General features: G+C 44.4%; 3 protein-coding genes across 7 annotated transcripts; 2 read left to right on the forward strand and 1 right to left on the reverse strand.

The window, feature by feature from the left end:
- Nucleotides 1–1,493: 1,493 nt before the first annotated feature.
- Nucleotides 1,494–3,098, reverse strand: LOC120701492. Its single transcript, XM_039985514.1, has 2 exons — nt 2,618–3,098; nt 1,494–2,067 (listed from the first exon to the last, which is right to left on the reverse strand). Exons 1-2 carry the CDS (start codon nt 2,965–2,967, stop codon nt 1,719–1,721), a joined length of 699 nt encoding a protein of 232 aa, XP_039841448.1. The 5' UTR covers nt 2,968–3,098; the 3' UTR covers nt 1,494–1,718.
- Nucleotides 3,099–8,058: 4,960 nt separating this feature from the next.
- On the forward strand, nt 8,059–13,087 carry LOC120699308. Its single transcript, XM_039983266.1, has 2 exons — nt 8,059–8,394; nt 11,215–13,087. Exon 2 carries the CDS (start codon nt 11,223–11,225, stop codon nt 12,804–12,806), a length of 1,584 nt encoding a protein of 527 aa, XP_039839200.1. The 5' UTR covers nt 8,059–8,394; nt 11,215–11,222; the 3' UTR covers nt 12,807–13,087.
- Nucleotides 13,088–15,034: 1,947 nt separating this feature from the next.
- On the forward strand, nt 15,035–26,350 carry LOC120699309 (zinc finger CCCH domain-containing protein 55-like). Of its 5 annotated transcripts, none has more exons than XM_039983272.1 (6): nt 15,035–15,369; nt 18,177–18,276; nt 20,535–20,702; nt 20,882–21,062; nt 23,899–25,801; nt 25,923–26,350. In XM_039983272.1, the coding sequence occupies exons 4-6, from the start codon at nt 20,980–20,982 to the stop codon at nt 25,959–25,961; spliced, it is 2,025 nt and encodes a 674-aa protein (XP_039839206.1). In that variant the 5' UTR covers nt 15,035–15,369; nt 18,177–18,276; nt 20,535–20,702; nt 20,882–20,979; the 3' UTR covers nt 25,962–26,350. The 5 variants fall into 5 exon arrangements, with proteins under 5 accessions (XP_039839206.1, XP_039839203.1, XP_039839204.1 ...); XM_039983269.1 differs by having other exon boundaries at nt 18,181–18,276; XM_039983270.1 differs by lacking the exon at nt 20,535–20,702.
- The last annotated feature ends 1,238 nt before the right edge of the window (nt 26,351–27,588 follow it).

Genomic DNA, 27,588 nt, shown 5'->3' on the forward strand with positions numbered 1-27,588 from the left:
GTCCAACCTTGTCCCTCCTAGTCACAGTGTTGATCAACAATAACATTTTCCAACCTTGTCCCTCCTAGTCACAGTGTTGATCAACAATAACATTTTAAAACCTATCTCTAAGAGAGAGTGTCAGTATATCCACTTCCCGGTCCAATCGGTTACTAGGCTTACCGCGTACCATATTTACGGCATGTGGCTAGTACGTTCAAAAACTTAACCAGCACTACCACACACCGCGGCCTTAACAAGTTCATCAACACAGACGGGGTCTCACACAAGGTCATGATATCGAACACAACCCCGTCCGTCGTCCTTATATTGATAACAGAAAGTAAACAAGCAATTCCTATAGAGCTCGCGAGTGACAGGCAATCACTCGACTTTTACCGGTCCTATAAGCTTAGCAATTAATCGAACTCAGGTCTAGTGTTCAGTACATAGGTTCCTAGGATCATGCATCTAGGGTTTCAATTCAAATCCTAAGAACTGTAAATGCACAAGTAATTAATAACAGTAAATGATAATAATTTGAAATATAGGTTATGTCCGGGGCTTGCCTTCTCGGTAGTCACTAACTATTTCAGCCCTGGGCTCTTCCGAACTTTGGTCCGAGGCTTCAATTAGTACAGCAGTGTTCACTTGAGCTTCGAGATCACCTCCTTCGGAATCCGGGATCAGCTCGTACGTCCCGTTAGATAACACTGAAGTATCTATATGTGATGCAAGAACAGTATTATAAACACACTCACGATGTGGTGAAGCTAAGCAAACACAATTAATACACACATGGGCAATCGTTTATAGAGTAGATAACTAACATATCTAACCACACAAGGCATCATGATCAACGGCACAAAAGAAGCTTACTAACTTCATAAACAAGTTGAAGTGGTTTCCTATAACAAGTAAATTATGGTTTGCTAATAAATCAATCACTCAGCACACATATAGTAGTAAACACATATAGTAGTAAATTCAGCAAAAATTACATCAAACAGAAGGTAAACAGAGTGATCTATCCTGTAAAAATCATGCCAACTCATGCACCCATTTAATCAGAATAAAACAATTATTCAGATAGCACCTAGATGAGGATTGAAATTTACATAACAAACCACAACACTTATGAAGTTCAAAAGTTTTCAAAACAGACTTCATATGATTATGAACACCTCATAAATTTTACAGAATTTATTCTGCATAGGATTAATTCTAAGAAAATAAACAAAACTGACAGCAAGTTAACAAGATTCATTTTTTAGCTTCTGTTCTAGTCATGAACTGGTGCTCAATTTTTACAGATAGCAACATATGACTAAAACAAGGCTCTAAAAAATTATCAGGATTTTATAAGCAAGTAAACTATTTATCAGGATTAAAGCCTCCTTACGCCTCCTCATTGACGCCTCCCAACGTCTTCCCTCATATTGGGCCCACAAATCATAGATATATGAAATGCTTCCAGAAGCCTCCCCAAGCATTGTAAAAACTCTCTATCTACAAAGCCAAAATTCTCAGAGAAAGTTAATATTGTCGATACAAACTATGTCGATACATTTATTGACAAGTGCGAGAAGGATGCATATGGCTAATAATGCCTGTGCTTCACCAAAAACATTTTAGTTGACCTGCATGCTCAATGTCAACAATTTACATCCACTTTATCAATCAACATCAAGGTTACAGATAGCTGAGCCCTTAATCATACGAGAACTAAAGACGAGGCTTCACTTCTTCAGGTAGTAGTGCCACAACAAATATATGAAGCCACAGTAACAACAGAACCTCACCTGACTCAACTCCCTGAACTGTAAGACTGGATTTATTGGCTCAAGGGAACGAGGAACAATGTCTATTATGGTTGCTGACACCACCTCCCTAATTTCTTGATCCTTCATAGCAGCCACGACCAGCTTCTTAATGAAGGCATACAAGTGAGCATACACAACATCACCATTCAAGTACTTGACCAGCAAATTCTTCACGGTGACATAGACAACGCTGTAGCCGAGGCAAAGTATAAGTCCCCAGGATGATATCTTGAACAAACGCAGCAAGAACACCCGTTTCAGCTCCCTGTGAATGAACCAGAGTAAGAAAATTATAATCTGCAGAAAATCAAAGCGTGCTTGCAGGTGTCGGTGCCTCGGCAGCGCGCATAGCGACTCGCCTCCGCGCTTCCATGGCTGGCACAGGAGCGGCAGTAAGCGGCCGGTATGGCAGCTACTGGGCTCGCCGTGCTGGGCGGCGCTGGCTTGCCGTGCCCGTGATCGTGGCGCCGCGAATCGCCACGGCGTAACAGCTCAAGGCCGGACCGTGCGTTTCGGCGGCGCTGCGGGTGGCCGTTCTACCGGCCGGCGCTAAGGCATGGCGTATCGCGCGCGCGCTCGGGACCTCGCCACCACGCGCCCACGGAAGGGACGGCGGCGGTGGGAAAGCACAAAGCAGCGTGGCACTTGGACCGTGCGTGTGCGTGTTCGTGTCCAAAGCGCCAAATAAGCGGCACGCTGCTCGCGCGCATGGCCGAGCACGGATGCAGCGGAAAGGCGTGCCCTGCAAAGGAAAAGGCACCGCCGGTGGCGAAGGCCGGAACAGACAGGCGCTAGGAGTTTAGGCAAATACGTACTGGAGGTAGGACGGCGCAAGATCATGGATTGCCGTTTGGTCGCCTCCTCCTCCGCCGCCGGCCGGCGCAGCTTCCGCGTCCTTGGCGTCGGTGAAGGCGCAAACTTTCTTGTTGTTGGGGTGGTCGTCCCCCACGCCGTCGGCTGGCCGGGCCAGGCAGAGCACGGCGGCGCCGCCGGAGGAAGGGAAAGGTGGGTTCTTGGAGGGCGAGCGATGGAGTGCGCCGGCGTAGATGCTGCTCCCTGCGAGCCTGGCGCCTCCTCCTCCTCCCAGATAGCCATCTCCGCGGCGGCGTCCTCCGGCGAACCGAGCGGGCACGACGACATAAGGGATGGACTTGACGGGGAGCATCCTCGCCGTGCGCGCCGGCGCGGCGCCAGCCAGAAGCACCACGAGGAAGAGAGATATCGATGTGGGAGAGGGGGAGGGAGGAGGTCAACGCGGATGCGATGAGCGCAGCGGGAGCTACCCTCGTTGACCGACATCCAAGATCGAGGGCTTGTCTTTGAGAATTCAGATTGTGCGGGAAAACTTGGAAAAAGAGGGAGTGCAGGTAGATGCCAAGATAGCTAGTATTATTGATGATGAGGTATCTAGAATTAGAGCTGAAGCTGCATGAAGGTAATTAAGTGGATGCTCTACAACTTATCTGATCTGTACTCAAACGAAACGATCCTAACATTAATGCATTGCGCACATCCTTTTGATAGGGAGAACACCAATGACCTGAAAAGGAATGGGATTATGGTACTGATGGCCATTGCATCTGTTGCATTGGTTTCTTCAAGGAATGGTCAGATGAGGCTCTATACGGAAGTTGCAAAGAGAATCATTCATGGGAGTGGAATGGTCAGATGAGGCTCTATATTGAAGTGTCCGAGTATGAATGCTAGAAGATAAAAACAGAGGTACTGTTTCAGAAAATTTAGATTGAGTAAATTTACAAGTACTAGAGCTTCCCTTGAAGTGTTTCTCACCACTTTGTTCATGCTAGAAACTTGTAAATGAGTAGATCGAGTTCAAACCCTAGAACATTAGTCCAACAAGCAAATAACCAATAGTTCAAGTAAAAGGAGGCACGGAGAGATAGAGATTTATTTCCCGAAGTTAACTCTCAAAGGAGTTATGTCTCGGATGAGGAAGAGTTCAAGAGACAGTGCTCAAGAACTCCTATGTTCCTCCCTTAGGGCGAGACCAATGCTCAAGTCCAAAGTCACTTACTATTGGTTCCTCCGAGAGGAATGGCGAGTGCAAACTTCTCGTGATGCTCACAAATCGGTTGAGCACTCACGAGCACACCTAGCATGTAGGAGCTCAAAGCTCCAATAGTAACAAACTTGAGTCCACCGACTTGATGAGAACTAAGTGCTCAAGAGATGGAATGGCAGCTCACTAGCACGAATCTTTTCTCTTGCAACACTCACTTGAATCCCTCAAGGAAATCTCTCGAGAATGGAAGAGTGGGAGTGAGAGAGCTCTTTCAAAGCTTGCAAAGTTGTTCAGTTTGAAACTAGCAAGAGAGAGGCTGGAAGTGGTATGAGGGTTATTTATACCCCCACTCACTGAAAACTAGCCATTGCTGACTGGGTACCTGGATACTTCGGGTATATGTTCCAATACTCCGAACATGGTGTCTGAACATTCCGAACTAAAACCCGGAGTCTCTGAGTTTTGCAGAGATACTCTCAAAAAGCTTATTTTGAAGGGTATTTGTGGCTCATAAGGATTTGTATAGGTTCTCTCGAGCACTAGATCCAAGTCAAAACCTGCATATCAAAGTCTCTCTTGATAGTATGGGGTTCCTATATTCAAATATAAAATAAAAATATATTCTCTGAGTAAATTTCAACCACTGCTTTTCATTTCCCTTTAGAGGACGTGCCCCATCATATGTTTTCCGTGTTTAACTTTAGCACCTGCACACATGCTGGATAATGAGATTAAACGTACGTGTGTTTTACTATCTAAACACCAAAACCCACTAAGGGTCCTAGATACCTATCACGACCCAAACATGGAGGATTACGAAGACCGGATAGAGTTGTCACCATCTGCTAACTACCTCTACAAATTGTGGGGGTAATGCTGCATCTAGCAACACCTTATTAGCCCAAATACTTTGTCTATATTAATAAGTGATACTCTAGTATCCCACGCAGAACCTCCACCCTCCGGATGGACATATATCATACAAGAACAAACATTTGAATACTGAACCGGTGTCCTGGCACTAGATTTACTCTTCTAATCATACAAGGTATAAAAGTATGAATACAAATTATCTTGACGTATATGCCTGATACAATAGAGTATAAGTCAATCGAGAAGATGGCTCTATAAGAATATTCGAGAATTATAAAGGAAAGTAAGAGCTAGACCCATACCAAAACTCCTAAGAAACCTGAGGATCCGAAGATGAGCTACTTTAGCATAAACTCCACTAGCCTATAGATTAAGCAAGAGAGGAACTTGAGAATGAGAAACTTGAGGTGTGTTTTCATTTGAAGCCCCCCTCTCATATTTATAGCCTTGTCAAGCAAAAGAAGTGATGCAATGCTGAACCGACTTAAGGGAGTGTTGAAAACCTACCACGTGGAGGAGAACGGAGGAGCCAAGGTCGGTTAGGCCGAACTAGGAGTTCCCACCGGCCTTCCCTTTGGCTAGGTGGCTCGTAGGCGGGCTCTTACGGCGGTTGTGCATGGCTTGGTGCTGCCTTGAGGCAGGTGCATGCTTTAGTGGGCCCTATGATCCATAGAAGTCTGAACGGTGCGCTTTGATTGGTTGACCTTTTACGCCTTGACTTTTGGGATGAGTTTTACCTGCATTTCTCTTCATTTTCCAACATTTCAATATTTTTTGAGGGAATTGTGGTTTTAGAATTATTTTGGATAAATATGCGTGCAAAAAATATGAACTCTCACGATTTTTTGATCAAAATGACTCGCAAAATAGGTATGTAGCGAGCACCAACAGGTAATATGGGCGAGCTGCATCATTTTATTATTTATTTTGAATGTATCCGTTTTGTTTGTACTAATTAGATCGTGATGCATGCAATAAAATATAAAATGATGCCATCACCTTAGATTTAGGAAAGTTTGAAGTACAAAATATAAGTCATGAACCGAGCATCCAAATTAATTATGGCAAAATCTTGAAAATAAGAGCACACTTGACTAGGGTTAGAAGAACCTTTTAAGTATATTTTTTCAAGTTGAAAATGTTCTAAGGATATGCACACTTGGAACATATAAGTCAGTGGAACAAAAAACTCTATACCAAGAACAAATTGTACGATCTCATGGAACAAATTATATCTAACAAATTATATACATCTTAAGAACAAATTATACCAAGTTGAATAAATGTACATATCGAACAAATACTACATACTCACAGAATAAAGATATATACATCTAAAATAAATATAAACCCCCAGAATATAGACACGTGTACTTTAAACAAATTATATAACCCTAAGAAGAAAAAAAAATATCTACCTAAAATTTAGAAAATAAAGATATTACACCTAACATAAATTATATTAACTTATGGAACCTAAATTGTACACCTAACATAAATAAATATGATAAGAAATACATCAATAAAGGGAGAAAATATTAGATAGGAACTAAAATGAGAACCAACTAAAATAAGAATATAGGGATAGACATGAAATCCGAATATATTATAAACATTATATACTCAAAGTAGAAAACTTATGAAAAGAAAGTATAAGAAACAAGATATCTATAAAATAATTAGAAACAAAATTTAAAATAAAGTAGGAAGGAAAGTAAATAAAATAGAAGAAACCAAAGTAAAAAAGAAGAAAAGAAAGAGAAGAGGAGTGACCGCAGGTGCCTGCACGCATGCGCTAAGAGGAAAAACGAGCACGTACGCATATAGAGAAAAAAAGAAAACAAGCTGCAAACATGCATAAAAGTGGCCATATGTGGTGGGGTCTCCCTAATTTACGGTCGACCGTTGAGGAGCCCTTAGTACGGTCGATCTTCCGACCGCTCTGTTTTTTTCCTTTTCTGGTAATTTTTTTGTTGTTTTGTGATAATTTTTTTTCAAATAAAAATCTGAAGAGGAATTTGAAAAAATTTTGATGACAAAAAAATTAAGAGAAAATTTTTTGAAATTTTTTTGAAAAAACAACTTTTGCATCCAAAACCAAGAAAAAAATCAAGTAAAAATTTTTTGTAAACTTTTTCATCAAAAATAAAAAAATTTGGCGAACAAAAGTTTTGTAAAAACTTTTTGCATCCAGGAAATAAAAAATATGTGCCATAAAAAAAGTTTTGCTGTACAATTTCTTTGAAGAAAGAGAAAAAAAAGACTCATCCACCCCCGGCAGCCACGCAGATCTGCGCGGCCCGGCTCGCCGTCGCGCTCTCCCCCACTCTGCGCCGCCGCGAGGGAGCGCAACTGCTCACCCACTCCGCCGCCTCGTCGCAACCGAACGCAGGTCGCCGCCCTACGCATCTGCCTCCCATCACCGCCCGCCGCCGGGAGCACCTCAAAGCTTGAGCAGCTACACCGTCGCGGCGCCGAGCCTCCCCGCTGCCGGCGCGCCGCTTCGCGCCTCCTTGCTGCCGGTCTTCCGCGCGCGCTCGCCCAGGTGGGGGGCGGAGCTCCCACAGCCGGAGCCGGAACCGAGAGAAAAAAGGAGGAGAGAGATGATAAAGGAGAAGGGAACGGGATCTGGGGAATGGAAAGGAGAACGCTGGATCGGGGGAGGTATTCACGTGGGAGTGGGGTCCACCACATGGGTCGGCGCGACGACCGCGAGTTCGCGTGCAGAGGTCGACCGGAAAACCAGTATTGTGGTGTCAGTCGACCGGAAAACCAGTATTGTGGTGTCAGAACATGTACAGAGAGAAAAGAAGAGGAGCACAGGTGTTAGAACCTGTACAGAAAGATAGGAGAGAAGTAGGGTATGCGTGCATGCGGATAGCACGTGGGGCAACATCCGGTGTGAAAAATATAAACGGTTCAATTAGAAAAGTTAACTGGACCAAATAACTTTTCCAATTTACTTCAGCTTCAGGGATGGGAATTACGATTTGTAATGTGGGCCATGTATAGTCCAGCTAAATCAAATAAGTATCTAAATTTTTTGCTAATACTGCCGCATACCCTAATTTTAATAAACCAATATCTTAACTTAGCAAAAATTAACATCAAACCAATCAGACTCGAATAGGCGAGAGAAAACAAAAAAGAAACCGGAAGGCCCACTGGGCGCGACCAAACGATTTCTGGTCGCACGTCGGCCCGCTCCGAGCAAAAAAAATATCCGTGCCAAACTGCCAATCTGCATCCCAACTTAATCTCAAAAAAAAAAATCTGCATCCCAACTGACGCGTGTACCCGTGGTCGGACCCACCGCCAGCGAGACCCACCGCCCAAGCTTGCTGCGCGCACCCGGCACCGATCCTCATCCGGCGTCCACGCGCTGGTGCGCACGCGCCGTCCTTCCCCTCCGCCCCATTCCCTCACCAAACCGACCTTCTCCCGCCGGCGACCGCCGTTGATCCACCGATCGGGCGGCCGAAGACCCGCCGCCCGCCTCCCCAAATAGCAAGGCAGCTGAGGCGTAAGCTCCTGCCCCCACTGCCGCTGTAGCAAACCCTCGTCGCCTGCCCCCCGACCTCGGTAATCCCCGGGAGCCAGACCCCGCCGGCCGGAGCGCCCCCGGCGTCTCCTATTGGCCCTGCAGACCGCTACCGGAGATCCGTCCTTCTTCGCGGAGTAGCTTCCCTTGTCTTGGTTAGCATCGATTGGAGCGCTTCCCCCCTTAATCTGAGTACCCGACCTAATTTCTCGTTGCGATTGCGAGGAAGGGGATCTTCCCGCCCCCTCCTGTATACGGCGCGAGGCGGCCTTGGCTATTTTGTTTAGGTTTAGGTTCGTGGCTCCGCTCCGGATGATGATTTCTTGTGCGCCGTTAGTTCTGGGCGTGATTTGCTATAGACGTGGCCGCAGTTGAGTCTTTGATGTCTATTAGAGCGTGGATACTGATGCCTTAGAGAAATTGGTCGTGTCTGGCCTTTCAAAGGTTCAACAATATGATCGGCTGTGTAGATCATACAGTTTCCATGTTAGCGTTCTTGCCATGCGATGTGTTTGATTAGATTTTGCCTTTTGGGGGCTGTTATGCACTCTTGGGCGCTACCGCGAGCCAGAGCCACTGCTGTGAAAGTGAATTTGAAGTATGTTATCTGTGGTTGTATAAAGCTTTGGAGCTTCATACTCGGTGAATTAATGCTAGTGCTTATTTCTTGAAGGAAGCAAAATTAGTATGTCACTTAGTGTGGAGATATTGATTTTTTAGAACACTAGGTTACTGCCATCACTTACAAGCTGAGTTACTTTTTGTGTACATTTTTTTTTTTCGTGAGTATGTACAGCTTGTTGCAATTAAGCCTCTCTGGAATTGATCCCAAAATATGATGGATTTTTTCCTAGCAAGTAGTGCAATTGTCTGTCTACTTCCTGTGGTTGCAAATTCACTTCCTGTCACTAGCTGAATTCAGATGAGTAAATATATCCTATTATAATATATTGCAGGTAGACTTTCTCAGGAACTACATGAACCTTCGAGTTGTATTTGTACTTCCTGTTTTGTCCTTTCTGATTGGCAGATAACATGAATTTGTCATTTTTCTCCTTTATTTTTGTTGTTTTGCCCCTTCTCTTGGTACCAGCAAATTTAACGCAAATGATTTGGAGTAATATATTTTAGTAGACAACTCAAATGAAGAATGTTTTCCTGTAAATGTCACGAACCATGTTAAGCATGGTTATTGTATCTGGGACATCTGGAATGTATGAGATTGATGCTATCATGGATGGGGATGTTTATTATTCCTTTCTAGATGCGAAGATGTGTTGATTTATTCATAGCATCACTATTTGTTCAACTTTTGATAATCTCTGAATCTCTTTGACTTGGATTTGATAGAGAAGGATTTTGCATACATTGCACTGCCCATATTTGGAAAGTACACTGAAATTTGAAACTGAAGTATCTAGAAAATTGCGGTAATACTTTTCAATCTTTCTTCAATGGAGAAAATTATTGTCAAGATTGGAGTTTGGAATATACTCTGATGGTAAAGAAAATAACTTGTGTACCATGTTATCCATATAGCTGCATTATTATCCTATATCAGTGGGACAGGACATACCCAACTTAAATTAAATTGGTGCATGCAATTTAGTAGCTCATTGTCATTATCACGGTTCAAAAAGGCGGAATTAGGCGGGCGCCTAGGCGCGACTAGGCTCTAGGCGAGGGGTTCCCGCCTGGCCTATGGGGGTAGGCGGACCCCTAGGCGGCACCAGCTCGTCGGCGCCGGCGAGGGAGGAGGCAGAGGGAGGAGAAGGAGGCAGGGACGAGCGCCGGCGGTGGAGGAGAAAGCAAGGGACGGGCGGCGGCCGAGGTATGGACGGGCGGCGGCGGCGGAGGAGGAGGAGGAGGTAGGGGCAGGCGCGGAGGAGGAGGAGGAAGGCCGGCAGCAGAGGCGCGGAGGAGGCAGCGGCGGCGGCGGCGGGAATGAGCGGAGGCAGGGGTGTCGGGAAGACCGGAAGGGGAACGAGAGGAGGAGAGGGGAGGGGATAAGGTGGGCTGTTGGGCTGCTGGGTTGTTGGGCTGCTTTGATTGGCTTATTTTTTAACTCAAGGCTTAATTGTCCTCTGTTTTTCTTTTTTTTAGAGGTATATGATGTATATGACAAGGTATACGTATGTATATGGCACTGCCTAGCAAACCGCCTTGAAACGCCTAGGCTCGCTTAGGCTCGCCTAGGCTCTAGGCGGTGGGTCACCGCCTAGAAACCGCCTAGCGCCTTTTTGAACATTGGTCATTATTCGTGGCATAGTTTCAGTAGTGGCGGATTTTTCTGCTGTTAACTGATATTGCTAACTTATTATGATACTTCCATTAAACCTATCAAGTATCAACACATCAGCCCATCTTGTCTCTCATGTACCATTTATGCCTTTCTGCAGTTAGTGCATCGACATTTTTTTTCTACTCATGTCATACCCCAATCGAGCTCTATGCAACCATAACAGAACAGAGGCATTCTCTTGTCCATGTAAATCTTCTCCACTATGTTCTGTTTCGTTTTAGTTGAAAGAGGCTAAAAGGGGAAGTCCATACTGTACCTAGTGATGAGGTGATATCTTTTGTGAAAAAACTGGATGCATTATCCCTTCTACTAGAAATGTTGATGCTGTGCTTGGTCAGATGCCATCATAGCAGAGACCCAAAGAATGTTTTCTGAATTTTGGCGGATGAGATTTGACTATCTCATCTTAGAGAAGAACCCCAAGCTGACATGACATGATAGTAGTCGTATTTAGTTTGTTGGATGGATTTAGCAATGTATTGGGCTGTTCTATTTGAAAGATAACAGCTGAGACATTATAGTGTTTACTTCTGTGTATGATGTTACCAGGTGTTGCATTCCTGTTGCATAACGTACCAATGTCACTGCATGCTTCATGCTTGCATTGCTTTGATGTAATAAAATGTACAAGCTTTGAATTCTCATAACCTTTTATTTTCATTTTCTTATGCAGGTAGCACAATGTCTTTTGAAGATAAAGCAATTGCTAATCGTGTCACTTCACCCTCACCAAAATCAATGGTGTCAGACTCAGATCCCAGCAGGATGATGATGGTTAGTTCAAATGGGGAGCATTCTCAAACAAATGGCCATGTAAATGCTGTTATTGGTCCAGTGGCCATCTTTTGGGACATTGAGAACTGCCCTGTTCCAAGTGATGTACGGCCAGAAGACGTTGCTGGTAATGTCCGAATGGCTTTACGCATGCATCCTGTTGTTAAGGGTGCTGTGACAATGCTCTCTGCTTATGGAGATTTCAATGCCTTCCCAAGGAGACTCAGGGAGGGATGTCAGAGAACTGGAGTCAAACTTGTTGATGTTCCCAATGGACGGAAAGATGCTGCTGATAAGGCTATACTGGTTGATATGTTCCTCTTTGCACTTGACAATCACCCACCATCATCCATTATGCTCATATCTGGTGATGTAGACTTTGCTCCTGCGTTGCATATACTTGGCCAGCGAGGATACACTATTGCCCTTGCCATTCCATCTTCAGTTACCGTCTCATCAGCTTTGAGCAGTGCTGGGAGTTTCGTGTGGGACTGGCCTAGTCTTGCCCGTGGTGAAGGTATTGTGGCCCCTAGGTCCTTGGGGCGCCGTTTGGCAGATCCTCCATGCTATGCCAACAATGGGAATGTGGGGCAGTTCCCTGACAATCAGAATGAAGAGGAGGCCATTGTGTATACAGGAACTTCGAGGAATGAATATGGTGGCAGACCTACTGTCAACCAGATGTTTTGCTATAACACTTTCCAGACAAATAGGGAACCAAGCAAAGCTTTTTATACTGTTGCAGATGGGAACTGTGGTATGTCATCAAGGACTCATAATTTATCATGTGGTCTGAGTGAAAGTCCTGAGACAGACCAAGGTTTGACAGATGAAAGGTCATGGTGGGTTCGTCCTGGTGATCTTCAAGGCTTGAAGGGTCAATTAATACGTTTGTTTGAATTATCTGGTGGATGTGTCCCACTTGTTCGTATTCCTTCAGAGTATCTAAAACTCTTTGGAAGACACCTCTATGTATCAGAATATGGAGCTGTTAAACTTGTTCATCTTTTCGAGAAGCTGGCTGACTCTTTTGTTGTCATAGGGAAGGGTCAGAGAAAGATGATTTGCCTCCGTAATTCTGGTGATAGGAACCTGAAGAGTTATCCGAGTACGCCAATCATTTTGAAGAAGGAAAATAGAGGAAGCTCTGGTCTTGAAGAAAGCACTATAGGAGCATGTCAGCAGTTGGGCAGCTCATCAGATGATTTGTCAGAGGATGAACAGAATATCAACACAGATATAGATGGAGCATATGTGTTCGATGACCATCTAGACAGTTTCAGAAGGGAGATTCAGGAGCTTCTTGTTTGCTACTCCTGCCCTGTTCCTCTTGGTAATTTCGAGAATCTATATGAGCAACGGTACAAGAAGACCATTGACTACGAGAGCTTTGGAGTTGCTGGTCTGGAGGAGCTAGTTGAGAAGGTGAAAGATGTTGTGGATTTGCACGAGGACCATGCCAGCAAAAGCAAGTTCCTTATAGCAAACTAAGCCACTGGTTAGGTTCTCTGTTGTTTTAATGTTGTAGTTCAGCTCCTTCAGTACTTTAGGTTCAGTTTCCTTGGCGTGCGTGAATCACAGGGCCGGCACCTACTTTTTTAACATGTCGGTGCGATAAGTGTGGGTGGCATAGCAGGTATATGTAACAGCTTCCTATTCAGATAATCTGTACAAATGGAGAGTTGTTTCTTCTACGGAAAAGGAGGCTTATGAAACAACAGTAACCATTTGTTTGTTACTTGGCAAATACATCAAATTCAATTTCATCTCCATATTGCCTCAAATATTAGACTGATGCTATGAATGCTGCCTTTTGTAAAGTGTCCCTGCATTCATAGGATCATCACCATCATTTTGGTGTCATTGTTGCCTACTAAGAGCTTCTTCACCACCCTCGGGCTCCATTTCATCTTGCGATTTGATATTCTAGAGCATTGGCTTGAAATTCTATGTAGACTTCATTCTATGGCAGTCCAATTTCAGCAGAGGTTGTTCAATTACTCTGCGAGAAGTTCCAAATGCGTTTGGAGGTATCCTTAGATGTGATGAATGGGTGTGTCTTTAATTGTGATCAGTATAGGTGAGGTGAATGTCACTGTCACAATAGTACTGGTAGTGTGACCGTGCTTCCCAGCGCCTCGTCGCTTCTCCTTTGATTGCTGCTGTCGGTATCGAGTCGCCAGCGGCCCAGCGAGACTACTTTGCATCCGAACATGGTCTTAACAGTAAACTACTACCTGTTTTTGTTGTTGTGCAGGACACCCAAGATCTTAATGCTTTGATTTGGAGAACATTTTTCTTCAGAGCATCAGGCTTTAATTAACTCTATGTCCCTTCATTTGTTTTTTTAAAGCACCCAACAGCACTTGGGAGTCATGTAAAATTTCAAGCGCCTATACTGACCGGACTCAACACGAACGAGGTTGTTCGAGTAGTCTCGGAGCACACCCCGCTGACTGGACTCAACGCAGACTGAGGTTGAGGCATTCACACCATACGCGCGCGCGCACACGCAATGCTGAGTTTACGGATGATCGCACGCAAGGAAAAGTTACGATCGACATGGCCCACCACGTGATCCCCTCCCCCACCTGCTCCCTTCCTCCTCTATCTATTTTTTCTCTTTCTCATTCTGGATCTGGATCCAGGCGAGCCGCCCGGCGTTGTCCGTCCGTCCTCCCCATCCCTTCCTCTCCTCCATGGCCGGCCGTCCTCCTCCCCATCCCTTCCCTCTGCCTCCCCCTTCCTCTCTCTCTCCCTCCCTTCCTCTGCTCCATGGCCAGCCGTCCTCCTCCCCCTCTTTTTTTTCTCTGCTCCATGGCCGGCGGCGGGGGAGGAGAGGCGGGCGGGGCCCTCTGCTCCGTGGCCGGCGGCGGGGGAGGGGAGGCGCGGCGGGCCCCCTCTGCTCCATGGCCGGCGGCGGGGAGGGGGGGAAGCATAGCAGGCCTCTCTCTACTCCATGGCCGGCGGCGGGGAGGAGAGGCGTGGCGGTCCGGCGGCAAGGAGGTGAGGGGTGGCGTGGCGTGGCGTGGAGGAGAGGCGGCGGGGTGGGGAGGAGGCGCCGTCGCCCGCCGCCGCGCCAGATCCAGTTTTTTTTTGCAAAAAAATTTCAACAATTTTTTTTGAATTCCTTTGATTTTTTCGGATGAATATTTTTTTAATGATACAAAAAAATTTCTTGAATTTTTTTCTGCTCTCCAAATTTTTTTCTGCTCTCTTTTTTTTGCTTGAAATTTTTTTTGGTCTCCAAAATTTTTCGTCAAAAAATTTTCTCTCTACAAAATTTCTCTTAATTTTTTTTTCCCAAAATCGGAAAACGACAAAAAAATTACTAAAAATGGAAAAAAAACAAACGGTCGGGATATCGACCGTAGGCAGCCCCTCCCTACGGTCAACCGTAAATTAGCGATACCCGCGCACACACCCTGGGGGAAAATCTCAGCGACGGTCGAACGCGGGATGGGTGCCTCCACACCCGGAACAGAAAAACTTACAAGCCCATGCATGTTATCGTCAAATCACATACGCCGGTCGCCAGGCATATGATGCAATGTCAGTCATACAGCGCCTTCAAGAAATTGCATCCACTTTTATTGTAAAAAAAACAGTGGCGTGGTAATTTCAAATAAAAAACTATAAAAATAGGGGGGGGGAAATTGTGGCCCATCACGAACATATCGGACGCCGCGTCCGTCCGGTGCGGCCCATAACGAGCATAATGCCGTCCGGCTCGCCGTCCCCTCGCCTGCCAAAGCCCCTTGATTTCCGCGGCCGCCGGGCCCGTTCTGCTCCCCCGCCGGCCTCCGCGATCGCTCGCCGCCGCCGGGGCCGAGCACCGCACCATCACATCTCCATCGCAGCAGTGCATCTCCCGCCGCCGGCACTCCCGTTTCGGTCGGCGCCATGGCCGTCGATACATCGAGGATGAGCCGGGGTTCGCCGCCGCGGTGCTCCCGGAGGCTGGGGCCCGCGGGCGGGCTTCCGGAGGCAAATGAGATGTCTCCCTTCTCGTTCCCGCGGCGGCGACGGGGTGCCAAACAGGATTTTGCTAACGGTGAGGAGATCTCGTTTTTTTGTTTTGTTTCTATGATGAATTTGTTAGGAACCTTTATAACTACTGATACTGATACCGCGTTGCGCGGGACTGGATACCTATATAATGTTGTGAGATGAAATGATTCGAGTTGAATGCAGTAACGTAATTTGTTGACACTAATTTGCAGCTCCTCACATGCTTGTGCACCTTGTGTGCAAAAACCGGTTAGAAATCCCAACTGATTAGAACGCTCGTCTCGAAGGGATCCCGTTAGGATGTGTGCACTAGCGGTTCGGCCTAGGCTCAACAGGCCAACTAGGGTGTCCTCTAATGTCATCCAGACACTAGAGTTTGAAAAAAATAAGGTAAAGAGAAAAGGTAAAAGGATAAAAAGTGATTTGATCAATTGTGGATGATTCAATCGGCCTTTACCCCTTAGATATATATGGGACGGTATGTGCTTGTCCAATAGAAAATGCGTGCATCAAATAGTACCTAGCCAACAAAACATGGCCAAGGGAAACCCCCAGAATGAATAGATCTTGAGAACACATCAAATCTGCAAATTCGGTTAAAGACCGATTTATTCGGTGATGTACTTGGGCTAGCACCTAATCAACGGTCCTACTGTAGTGGAGGACCTGAAACTATGGAATGACCGATTTATTCTATCAGAAAAATATTGAATCAATCGGTCATACTGTAGCGGGAGTCCCTCAAACCATCTGGACTGAGCGACCCGTTTTAAATGTTAGGCACAAATCAGTCGGTCAACTATACACGTCACCTTCTATCAGCCATAACTCCTTTGTTCAGAGTTCAATTAGGGTCATCCACGTGTCCATTTCAATCAACTCAACAAGGGATATCCAATGGTGATGTCCAATATGCAATTTGGCCCTCAGAACTGATGAAACTATGACCGACTTATTCAGTGCAACCCAAGTTCAGCTAGGCGCTAGGCGGATTCTAGGCGGTGACCCACTGCCTAGCGCCTAGGCGGGATTAATCCCGCCTAGGCGGTCCTAGGCGTTTTTCTAGGCGTTTTGTATATATACTAATATTGCATATATTATCTTCTAAAGATAAAAATAAACAGCTAAATAGTGAGCCTAAATAGATAGAAATGCTGGCCTAGATAGATAGAAAGGCCCAAGAAGCAAGGGCCCAGCCCATCTCCCCACTCCAACCTTATCCATCCATCTCTGGTTCCAGCCGCAAGACTCACGCCTGTCCTCATCCCGTCCTCATCGTGCCTCACCCGCACTCACCCCGGAGCAGCAGCGCAAGGTAGAGAGAGCTGGAGTAGCCGGCGGACAGCACTCACCTCCATCCCGGAGACGGGGGATCTCGCGGCGGCGGCGGCGGCGTGGTATCCGAGGCGAGCGGGCGAGCAGCTGCACGAGCAGGGGAGGCTCCCTCTCCGGCGCAGGGGAGCAGCCGCACGAGCAGGGGAGCAACCGCAGGTTCCGCTCCCTCTCAAGCGCTGCCTTCTCCCTTCTCCTCTGCGCGCCCTCCGTCGCCCGCGCTCGCTGCGGTCCGCGCGCGTCCGTAGCTCCTCCGCTGGACGCCGCTCCACCACTACTGCGCCCTTCAACACCACCTAGTCCGCCTAGATGCCCGTCTAGCCCCAAATCGACGCGGTGCCCCTCCGATTAGCGCCTAATCGCGCCTAATCGGCGCCTAATCGCCGCCTAGCGGAACTTGGAGTGCAACAATACGTGTCGCTCTCGGATCGCCATATCTCTCACGTCTAATTTCTGTTTTAGGTGATCCAAATGTCCATTTTGATTATTTTGATAAGAGCTATCCACTGGTAGTGGTGAAAATGGTGCAAATACTTTCCGACCAACCATGTGAAAAGGGTTTTGATACTAAATGGATAATATGTATCTGGATCCGGGTATTCAAGATCCTATCCTTATTTGAATTCGGATAGTCAATGATGGATATCTTATTTTAGTATTAGATTAGATGTATATCAATATCCGACCCATATCCGACATATTTTAGACTATTCGTACCCGAAATTGATTCAGAAAAAAAATTATATTCGTGTCTATAGATATCCGTTCGTATACGAACCGTTCTCATCGCTACCCATTGTTGAGATCCATCCTTCAACTTGACTTGTGCCAATTTTGGGTGTCAACAGAATTCACTTCATGCCAATTTTGGGTATCTCCCTCCATGCAATTCTGAGTATCTCCCTCCAATTCACCTCGTGCCAATTTTCAATGTCAACAAAATCCATATATGATTGTCATTCTTTATATTGTCCTGTATATTATAAAGATTACCCGAAACTTTATTGTTCATATATAGGTATGTCATATAGTTAGGAAATGATTGCTTCTTTTTTCCAGCGAAATTTGGAGCAATGGAATGTTCAATGGTACTAAAACAATTGAGTGCTTGTGTTGGCTTTGTTATTTGGTGACTAGACTATCAAACAGTTGCTCTTGCCTCCAGCGAAACTAGCTCATTATTCATGGATACATCATTATTAATATTAAATTAATATCATTGTCATTTGTCATATATATAATTTTTAAATAGCTTAAATGGTGTGCATTATTAGTAGTATTAAACTTAATATCATCTGTCATAGTAACTTTCATGGATATGGATGGTATAGGATATTCCACATTTCTACGAATTCAATTCTGGATTCGGATAGAGAAAAATAGGATAAACTCTGTTACATCTATTTTAGTATCCTTTTTTAATTGGATATAAATACTGATATCCATATTGATGTTATAGCGGATACTAATATGAATAATTCTATTTTTCTGACATCCATATCTATCCTTGGTGACAAGGTAGTTGGTAGCAAAGAGCGTGAGAGAAGGCCTAGATCCGATACCAAATGGAATGGCCTATGATGGAAGAGAGAAGGAAGGCACAGTAATCCATGGGAAGGTAAGGTCCTTCACCTTGCCACCCCATAGCTAAAATAGAGAAACACAAAGAGGTAGGGTAGATTGATTCTCACTTGCTCTTATTTATATTTCCCTACCTCCGTAATATGGGTTCAGGGATTAACCAATCCAATAGATCCTTAATAAAATCCTTGTTCGTACAAACTAACCAAGCTAATTGGTGACAAAGCAAATGGCAAGGGTTAAGGCGTATTTGACTAAGGAGTAGCCACAATGGATTTCTTGTGGTGCTATTTATTTCAACGTCCCCACATGACACTACTTCACATTTTGTATTCGTTATTTCAACACTGTGGTTTTACTTTTTCAACATTTTTATTTTACTACAATAAAATTTAGAATTTAGTAGTTTTTGACATTTTGTGTGCATTTTTCTTTCAACATTTTTATGCACTACAACATTTGGAGCTTACTATTTCAAAATTTTGAATTTACTACTTTAAATGTTTCATATTTCATTGAAAATTAATGTCAGAATACTTTTGGAAAATTGTTGAATTAAGTATATGTTATAAAGTGTTGAGTAAAATAGGCATGCATTAATCACAAGGACTGTAAATGAAGCCACTGCAATATGTAACTAAAATTAAACAAAAATGGATAAGCAAATCTGGACCTTGTGCCCCGCGGCTGGGCTGCGTTTGAGTACAAACACTGCTGTTGTTGGGCTGTTCGACTCCAAGGCTAATATTTGAGTGACTCCCCCTCCCTTTCCCTTCTCTCTTTCCCTTCCTCAATCGTTCGCCCTCCTTCGCTCCTTCCCTCTTCCCAATCTCACGCTCGCCCGACACCCCCTCCATCCCTCACTCCCTAATCATCGCCTCGAAAGAATTTTCCGAGTCAAGGTAAATCCTCACTATCAATTTTGTTATGCATGCCTAGGTTCCAATAAAAAAGGTTCGTTCGATAATTTCCAGATCTGCTTGTTCGAGCGTTTGATTCCATAAAAAGATCCATTTTATTACTTTCTCTTTCCAGATCTAAGGGCATGGAACCATGGGAAGGGATTCGGATAGTGGGGAGAGAGTAGGCGGCGGCTGAACTAGGGTCGATGCCCTAGGAAGGACGAAGTGGGAGGGGAACGGGCGGAGGTGGGGGGAGAGAATGTTTTGCCCCTGGTAGGTATCTGATACAAGTAATTGAAAGACAACTCAAGAGGAATTTGAGGGAAAAGCAATGGATTAGGGAGGCTAGAAAGACGAGCAGGAGTCTAGGAACTAGGAGTGGTCCGGAGGGCCGAAGAACGGAAGAAGACCTATTCTGATCTTTGATGCTGTTGCTGTTGCTGTTACCGCTTGTTCCCGTTTTGTATGCCTGTACTCCTTCCCTAGTGCTGGCCCCAAATGTCATCCATGGTAGCAAGGCGGATGGAGATAGGGGTGCATGTGAGGGATGGGGGGAGAGGGATAGGAAGGTTGGAATCAATTCAATGGGCAAGTAATCCTATGGGCCGACTGCTGTAGTTGGGCCATGGGCTCGGTTTGGGCTCATAAAATTTCTTCCCACCTTTGCAAGCAGCTTTTCCTCGAAGATGGCTGTTGAAAAACTCCGTTCACTCTGTATCTTGTCGTTCATCATGGCTCCTAGTCTAAGTAGTGTTTGAAACATTGTGTTGCCTTTGTTAATGATATTCCTGTTGATGTGCTTGACAAGGATGTGGTTATGGGCATGAACTGTAGCACGCATACGATGAATGGACTGAGCTCATGGGTCTGATAAGATCACCATCAATTTGATGAACTGTCATGTAATTGAAGTTTTGGACTGTTTTCCTAATGATGTTTTGCACATGTGCCTCATGGAAATAGTTTCTTGTCCCGAATCTATTACGGGGATGTCCTGCACTCCTTCTTCATATATCAGTGGAAATGGTTGGCATTGAATAGCAGCAGTGGACACTTTGAAAGAATGAACTACTGGGTAGCCACAGTATTTTTCCTCTAGGATAATACCCTCCATGACTAATGTCTGCTAGAACCATGTTGGTAGAGAACAAAATTTTGTGGTTAATGTGGCTTGAGGAGACCATCTCTAGAATTCCAATATACAGGGCGATTAGATTAGGGAAACATCATCTTGAGTAAAAATCCACGCCGCAGGTATCTTATTCCTTTTTTTTAGCATCTGTTCAAGCTCATGTTCCTTGATAAAAAAAAAGTGATTTAGTTGTGCCTTGCTGTCGACGAACTTTTCTGAACGGAGGTTTGTCATGATCCTTAATCAACAACACCTCTACAGGTAGTCAACGGACCCAACCCTGATATTGATCATGATCAAAGAACTGTGTTGGAACTCCTGTATTGCGTGATATTGACCATCATCAAGTTTTCCTGGAGGATCATGCACTTTGCGAGCACTCTTCTTTCAATAGAGCAGTGACTTCCACAAGAGTTGTCACTGCTAATCGTGAGTTTTTGGACTGTGGAATAAAAAAATTCTGTGTAACGCATCCTGTACAATTTGCCATAACTCTCAGACTTGCTTCCATTCCAAACATTCCCAGTTTTTATTTCCTTTCAGTGATATTATCCTTTATTAAGCCTGTGATCATGACAGTCTACATTCATATTTCATAATCATTGCAGAGAACTTCAGAAGAATATTTTGGATGAGGCGGGGAGGCCCTGTAGCTGAAACTAGTTAGCATCTTGTATTTCATCAGATTATCTGAAGAAAGCTTCAAATGAATAGATCTGTTTGCAAAGAGTGCCCCAGGTCTGATACAATCGAAGGATCTCCGGAGAGTCCTTGGAACCAGTCCCACAGGTATAGTAGAACAAAATAATTGTCCTCTTCAACTGTGCAAGCCTTACCATTAGGATTTGTGTGAACTCTTCATGAATTTACTTGTTTTTTTTTATAAAAACATGAATTTACTTGTTGATTATCTTATATAAGTGAACCAACGAGCATTCATGTTTCTATTACTCTCTTAGCAGCTTGAGCTAATAACAAAAACCTGACCCATACTTACGAGTCAGTATTCCATCAAAACACCCAAGCTCAACTAATTTCTGCATCTACCTTCCCGAGATCATTTAGTAACCAAGCCTGACTTTGAGCTTCCTGGTTTTCAAATCCTTGTTGCACTCATATACCTGAAATGATCATTGTCCGCTTTCACCACTTCCAAATCTACCTTTCTGTTCCCCTCTCCATCTAGAAACAACAACAACAACAACAACATAGCCTTTTTTCCCAAGCAAGTTGGGGTAGGTTAGAGATGAAACCCGAAAGAAATAAGTTCAAAGTTCAGGCACATTGATAGCTAGTCTCCAAGCGCTCCTATCCAAAGCTATATCTTTAGAGATATTCCAATCCTTAAGGTCTCTCTTAACCGACTCATCCCACGTCAGTTTAGGTCTACCTCTACCCCTCTTTACATTGTCGACCCGCTCAAGAACCCCATTACACACCGGCGAGGCCTTCGTTGGACATGTCCAAACCATCTCAGCCGATGCTGGGTAAGTTTCTCCTCAATTGGTGCCACTCCGACCCTATCCCGAATACCTTCGTTCCGGACTCTATCCCTCCTTGTGTGCCCGCAAAACCACCGCAACATCCGCATCTCTGCTACACTCAGTTGCTGGACATGTCGTCTTTTTGTAGGCCAACATTCAGCACCGTATAGTATCGCCGGACGAATTGATGTCCTATAGAATTTGCCTTTTAGCTTTTGTGGCACCCTCTTGTCACAAAGGATGCCAGAAGCTTGCCGCCATTTCAACCAGCCAGCTGAAATTCTATGCCTAACATCTTCATCAATGTCGCCATCCTTTTGTAGCACCGATCCTAAATACCGAAAAATATCCTTCTGGACCACCACTTGTCCATCTAGACTAACGTCTCCCCCCTCATGTCTAGTCGCGCTGAAATCGCACATCATGTACTCGGTCTTGGTCCTACTAAGTCTGAAACCTTTCGACTCTAACGTGCGTCTCCACAGCTCTAACTTCATATTAACCCCTGCCCTACTCTCGTCAACTAGCACCACATCATCAGCAAAGAGCATACACCAAGGGATCTCACCTTGTATATCCCTTGTGACCTCATCCATCACTAAAGCAAATAAATAAGGGCTCAATGCTGACCCCTGGTGTAGGCCTATGTTAATAGGAAAGTCAGTGGTGTTGCCATCACATGTCCGGACAAACGTCGTCGCATCCTTATATATATCCTTAATGAGGGTAATGTACTTAGTTGGGACTTTGTGCTTCTCCAAGGCCCACCACATGACATTTCTCGGTACTTTGTCATATGCCTTCTCAAGGTCAATGAAGACCATGTGCAAGTCCTTCTTCTGTTCCCTATATCTCTCCATCAATTGTCGTATTAAGAAAATCGCCTCCATAGTTGATCTTCCAGGCATGAACCCAAATTGGTTTTGGGTCACACTTGTCACTCTTCTTAGGCGATGCTCGATAACCCTCTCCCAAAGCTTCATCGTATGGCTCATCAGCTTAATCCCACGGTAGTTAGTACAACTTTGAACATCACCCTTGTTTTTGAAGATAGGTACTAATATACTTCTCCTCCATTCTTCCGGCATCTTGTTTGACCGAAAAATGAGATTAAAAAGCTTAGTTAACCATACTATTGCTCTATCTCCTAGGCATCTCCACACCTCAATGGGGATACCATCAGGGCCCATCTCCTCTCCATCTAGAAAAAGAAATAAAAAACTTTTTGGACAAAGAGTAACATTTATCGATAGATGAAAAACAATAGCATTGTAGTAAGGGCTCTTAGATATTGGGAGGCCTCTACCCATTTTTCATTTTGAAGGGATCCTACGTTCCCCTCAAAGCCTAATCTGACAAGGTTCTTTAGGCAGGTCCTGTTTGCATGCTCCTTTTCCTATTCCAGTTTAATTCGATTTTTCTGTCAATTCATTCCCTGCACCAAGGGCACAGTAGAAGAAATGCATCTATCATATTGCATGCCTAGTAAAAATAATCTAAAACTGATAGCAAATTCAGTTGGTGAGCAGTCCAATAGGGGGCTCCAATGAGACTCGGTCAATTCAACCACTTGCTCAAGAATGAAAGCACTCTGTGCTGTGCCAAAAAGCGCTTGACGCTATCCTGTCTAGCTTAGGCACCTAGCCCTGCCTAATTACCGATAAGGTTCTAAAAAATGGGAAGGCCTAGGCAAAATTGTGTATGCTTTAGATTCGCACTAGGATGGCCTATTCAGGATATCCATCCATCAAAAACACACCTTTAGTTCAGTGACATGATAACCATACACATGTTGGAACGAGGGCAAGGAGCCTCATCAGCTGAGGCTCATATATGTATGCGTGCTTATATTTAACTATGAGATGCCTGATTTACGTGCACACGCTACTCTAGCTCAGTTAAAAAAAAACATGGTATAGTTATGTTCTCTATACTCATATCATAATTATGAACTACAAGCAAGTACGCAATTTGATCCTTGATTATGTTTTTTTTTTGTTTGTGTGATGTATCCATTTAATATCAACATGGTATGGCTACGTTTTTATTTTGTGTGGTCTATCTGTTTAAGATATCCTAAAAGCTTCTACAGTTATCCAAAGTAAATAGAACACTGAATTGGAAAGTGTTTGCATTTACAGGAGTATCATTCGCTCCAGAAGCAGAAGTCCAGAGAGGAGATGGAGAGACTGGGTATCTGAAGAACCTGTTCTACCCTTTCGTCATTTTGCAGCTGATAGATGGGGAAGAGCAGTACCCATACCACAAAGAGATTACCACTTTACTTTGCAAGGCAATGATATTGGGGAAGGAATATTGTACAGGGGTGCAAGCTGGCCATATTCTCATGGTGTGCATAGCCATGAGATCAGAGAAAGCTCCCGTGCTAGAGGCCATCTGGATTCATCCAATGATAGAAGGCTGAAGCAACGAAAGGCAGTTCCCTGTAAATTCTATGTACAAGGTCAATGTCACCATGGTTTAAATTGCAGATATCTCCATGACAGTGCTCTGGAAACTGAAATGGGACTTTGTGTACCTGTTGCTGCTCCTGTGCATACAAGTGCTCATAACTGGTATCCTCATCACAGTGCTCCCCAGAATCAGATGGAACTAAGCACACCTGTTGCTGTGAGTGCAAGTGCTCATGTTTTGTCCGGATATGGCAGGGGTCACTTAAATTCTCAGGGTATATTTAAAACCATTGCAAAGGACGAGCACAATGGTTTGCAGTTAAATTATGCTCAAAGAAGTCAAAATTATGTGTTTCCTTCAGAAGATATTGTTTCACAACAGCCGCAGTTATTAATTCCTGGCCGATCAAGTGAAAATGGCATCTACATTGACAAGGGTCAGAATTCACATGAGACGAATGGTATTGTGGGTGTAAAAAATGGGATGCAAGCTGCTCATCTTGCTACCCAGAAAAAATTAATTAACCAAGAGCAACAGATTGCTTGGAAAAACTCAGGCCAAATAGAACAGAGCCAAGAAGCAGTTCATCCAATTCATGAAGTACCAAGTCATCTACTCACCACCCACTTACCGAATGCCACAGCCTCATGGCCATGGAACAGCCGAATGCATCAAAGTAACTTTTTGGTGCATCCAAAGAGGCCAGGTGAGTTTGTTGTTCCTCAGGCAGGTGTTAATGTTCCAGCTCTTAGTCTGCAGGGCCAGTCATTTTCGCAAGAGGCATATGCAATTCCAGTTCCAGATGCTTCTTCAGACAATGGGCATAGTTTCAACGTAAACGGTCAAATTCCACAGAATCTTGGGGCAGCTGTGCATGCTGGGGGGAGTAAGGAAATTTCTGGCATACCCAAGAATGACCAAGATTCTGATGCTCAAAGCATGCAGAACACAAAGAATTTTCAGCCTGTAGGTGTAAATATGCAATCTCAGCGTCAAAACTTGCAAAAGGTATCTGATGTGCCATACTCCAGATCTGTTGGTAGAGTTGGAGGTTCGATCTATCATAATACAGCAGTAAGCGAAGAAGCCCATATTATTAATCCAGATTTGGCACCATCCACTGGAAAGGCTCTTCTCACTCCTAGTCCTATTGGAAAGCGATTTTCCCAGCGCAATCGGGATCCAAGGTTGGTGTCCAAATCATCTTCTGCACCTCCATCTGTTCCACCAATTCAGCAAGAAGCGGCAGCAATCTCTGTCCCATCTGCTGCACCTCCATCTGTTCCACCCGTGCAGCAAGAAGCAGCAATCTCTGTACCATCTGGGAAAATCCATACGAGTAATATAACAACTAGGGATGATACTACCCACCCTGTAGTCTCCCTTTCAGTTGAAGTAACTGAGCATGCTGCAGCACGGAGCAATTTTAAAATTGCATTAACCAATTTTGTGAGGCAACAAATTAGGAAAACATGGCACAGTGGTCACTTGACAAAAGAAGATTATAAATCCATTGTGCGGAATGTTGTTAAGAAAGTTATTGACAAAGAAAAAACCATTCCCGACACAAGTGAGAAAGTTGATGAGTACTTGCGCGACTTCAGGGGAAGTATCGACAGATTTATAAAGGTCTACCCTCCCCCCCCCTCCCACCTACTCCGTCACTTTTTTCTCCTAATGTCACTGTGAAATTCACTAACCTAAATTTTACAAAGCTTACTGTGCTCTCACTGCATTGTGTTGCATGCAGGACGATTTTGACCACCGCAATCTCACATTTATTGAGTGACATGGTTCTTCCTGGGTCGAAAAGATTGAAGCGCCTTATGTACCATTGTACCCTGGGAGTGAAGATAGGACCCTCGTAACTTTTGGCGCTTGAGTTAGATCCGAACAAGACTTTTTATTCTCCGTGTGTCACAGAGATTGACTGTGCTTGACTGCATGTTTATTGAGTTTGCCAGACAGCTGATGTAATGCCGCCGTTAGCAGGCCCAGGCATGTTATGTTAAACTTGGTGTATCTTTCGTAGACTACTAGAAACAAACGCGCGGCTTTGCCGCGCTCACCGTGGAGCTGGCCAGTTCAAGCTTGTGAACTGTGATCCATTTCCAAATGGATTACCAGCCCAATATACTATTATTTGTTTTTAATAAGCAGATTCACCATTGTTGATAACAGATTAAGGTAAGCAGAAATAGTAATTCTTGATTTATTGTATTTATGTTTACAACGACATCAGTACACATCTTGCATATTTTGTGACGATGCCTCACTGGGGAGAATATATAGCAAGTATGACAGTGCTGCATGTTCTGCTTCTTGGACATGCATGAATATGAATTATTTTTTATGAACAAAACTATATATATATAGTTCATACTTATTTATTATCTGATATTTTTGGCAATAAATCTGCAGCCAGCTTGAAGATAGGATCTCATTTTATGACAGTGCAGTTAGATTTACGCGAATCATGATTTTTTATTGCTTAATTGCCTACGAACAGTTCATAATTCCTTTATAATCTTATAGTTTAAATTTAAAATTGTGTATCATATAAACTGAAAGTTACACAGTGCTTAAGTTAAGTTATGTAGGCAAAATGAGAAAGAAACCTTATCAGAGATACTAACCAACGTCTTGACGAAATGTCACATGAAGATTCAGCTAGCTCCTCCAACCTACCTACCCTGTGCCACCATATTGAAGAACCAGCACAACGCAGGTTAGTGTAAAATTTATGGTATAATTAGTATAATTGAGCCAAGAACCAGCACTATAGCTGTGACTTTTTGTTGTCCTTAGTGCGTTTACAAGTGTTTTTTTAGATCTTATAAGTGTTATTATGACCATTAATCTTGTACAACTCCGCAGAACATGCCAATCACTGCACTTATGTCCTTCGCTGATCATGCATGCCGACGGAATGTTCATGAGCGTTGCAAGCTTAGCTTGGTGTGCTCGCAAACTCCCACGGCAGTCACCCGGGCAGGCGAGCAGGATGCGCTAGCAATTTGTCCAAGCAAGCAGAGGAGGAGGAAAAGGCAAAGACGGATTTCCAAATCATAGCGCTCTTTTATCGAACAACTTATGAGCATCATTCGAGCGGCTACAGCCTACATCAGGTATAGGCGTCCTCACGTCTTAGGCGGAGCTATTCAGGTAGCGTGGCAAGCCAGAGGGAGGTGGGACCCTCTCAAGATTTTTTCCCTGCCGATCTGTTCTTCGGCACATGGATCTGCAGCTACGCAAGCTGTGGATGGAGGAGGGTGTCCTGATCGAGGAGGATGAGGTCACGGCGACGGAGGAGCTGGCACGAACCACGCCCGGAACGGAGGCTCTAGAAGCTGGATTGCTCATTTTTTAACCGCTCGATCTTGATCACAAGGTGGAAACTACGAGGCGACGTGGCC

Source organism: Panicum virgatum, chromosome 3K (genome assembly GCF_016808335.1).
Source record: "Panicum virgatum strain AP13 chromosome 3K, P.virgatum_v5, whole genome shotgun sequence".
In the NCBI taxonomy this organism is placed as follows: Eukaryota; Viridiplantae; Streptophyta; class Magnoliopsida; order Poales; family Poaceae; genus Panicum; species Panicum virgatum.

Coding starts and splice junctions, on each gene's coding strand:
- LOC120699308 (XM_039983266.1), top strand. CDS start 11,223: ATGTCTTTTGAAGATAAAGCAATTGCTAATCGTGTCACTTCACCCTCA.
- LOC120701492 (XM_039985514.1), bottom strand. CDS start 2,967: ATGCTCCCCGTCAAGTCCATCCCTTATGTCGTCGTGCCCGCTCGGTTC. Junction 2,068..2,617: donor CTTGCGCCGTCCTACCTCCA/GTACGTATTTGC, acceptor GTTCATTCACAG/GGAGCTGAAACGGGTGTTCT.
- LOC120699309 (XM_039983272.1), top strand. CDS start 20,980: ATGAATAGATCTGTTTGCAAAGAGTGCCCCAGGTCTGATACAATCGAA. Junction 21,063..23,898: donor CCTTGGAACCAGTCCCACAG/GTATAGTAGAAC, acceptor TTGCATTTACAG/GAGTATCATTCGCTCCAGAA. Junction 25,802..25,922: donor GTATCGACAGATTTATAAAG/GTCTACCCTCCC, acceptor TGTTGCATGCAG/GACGATTTTGACCACCGCAA.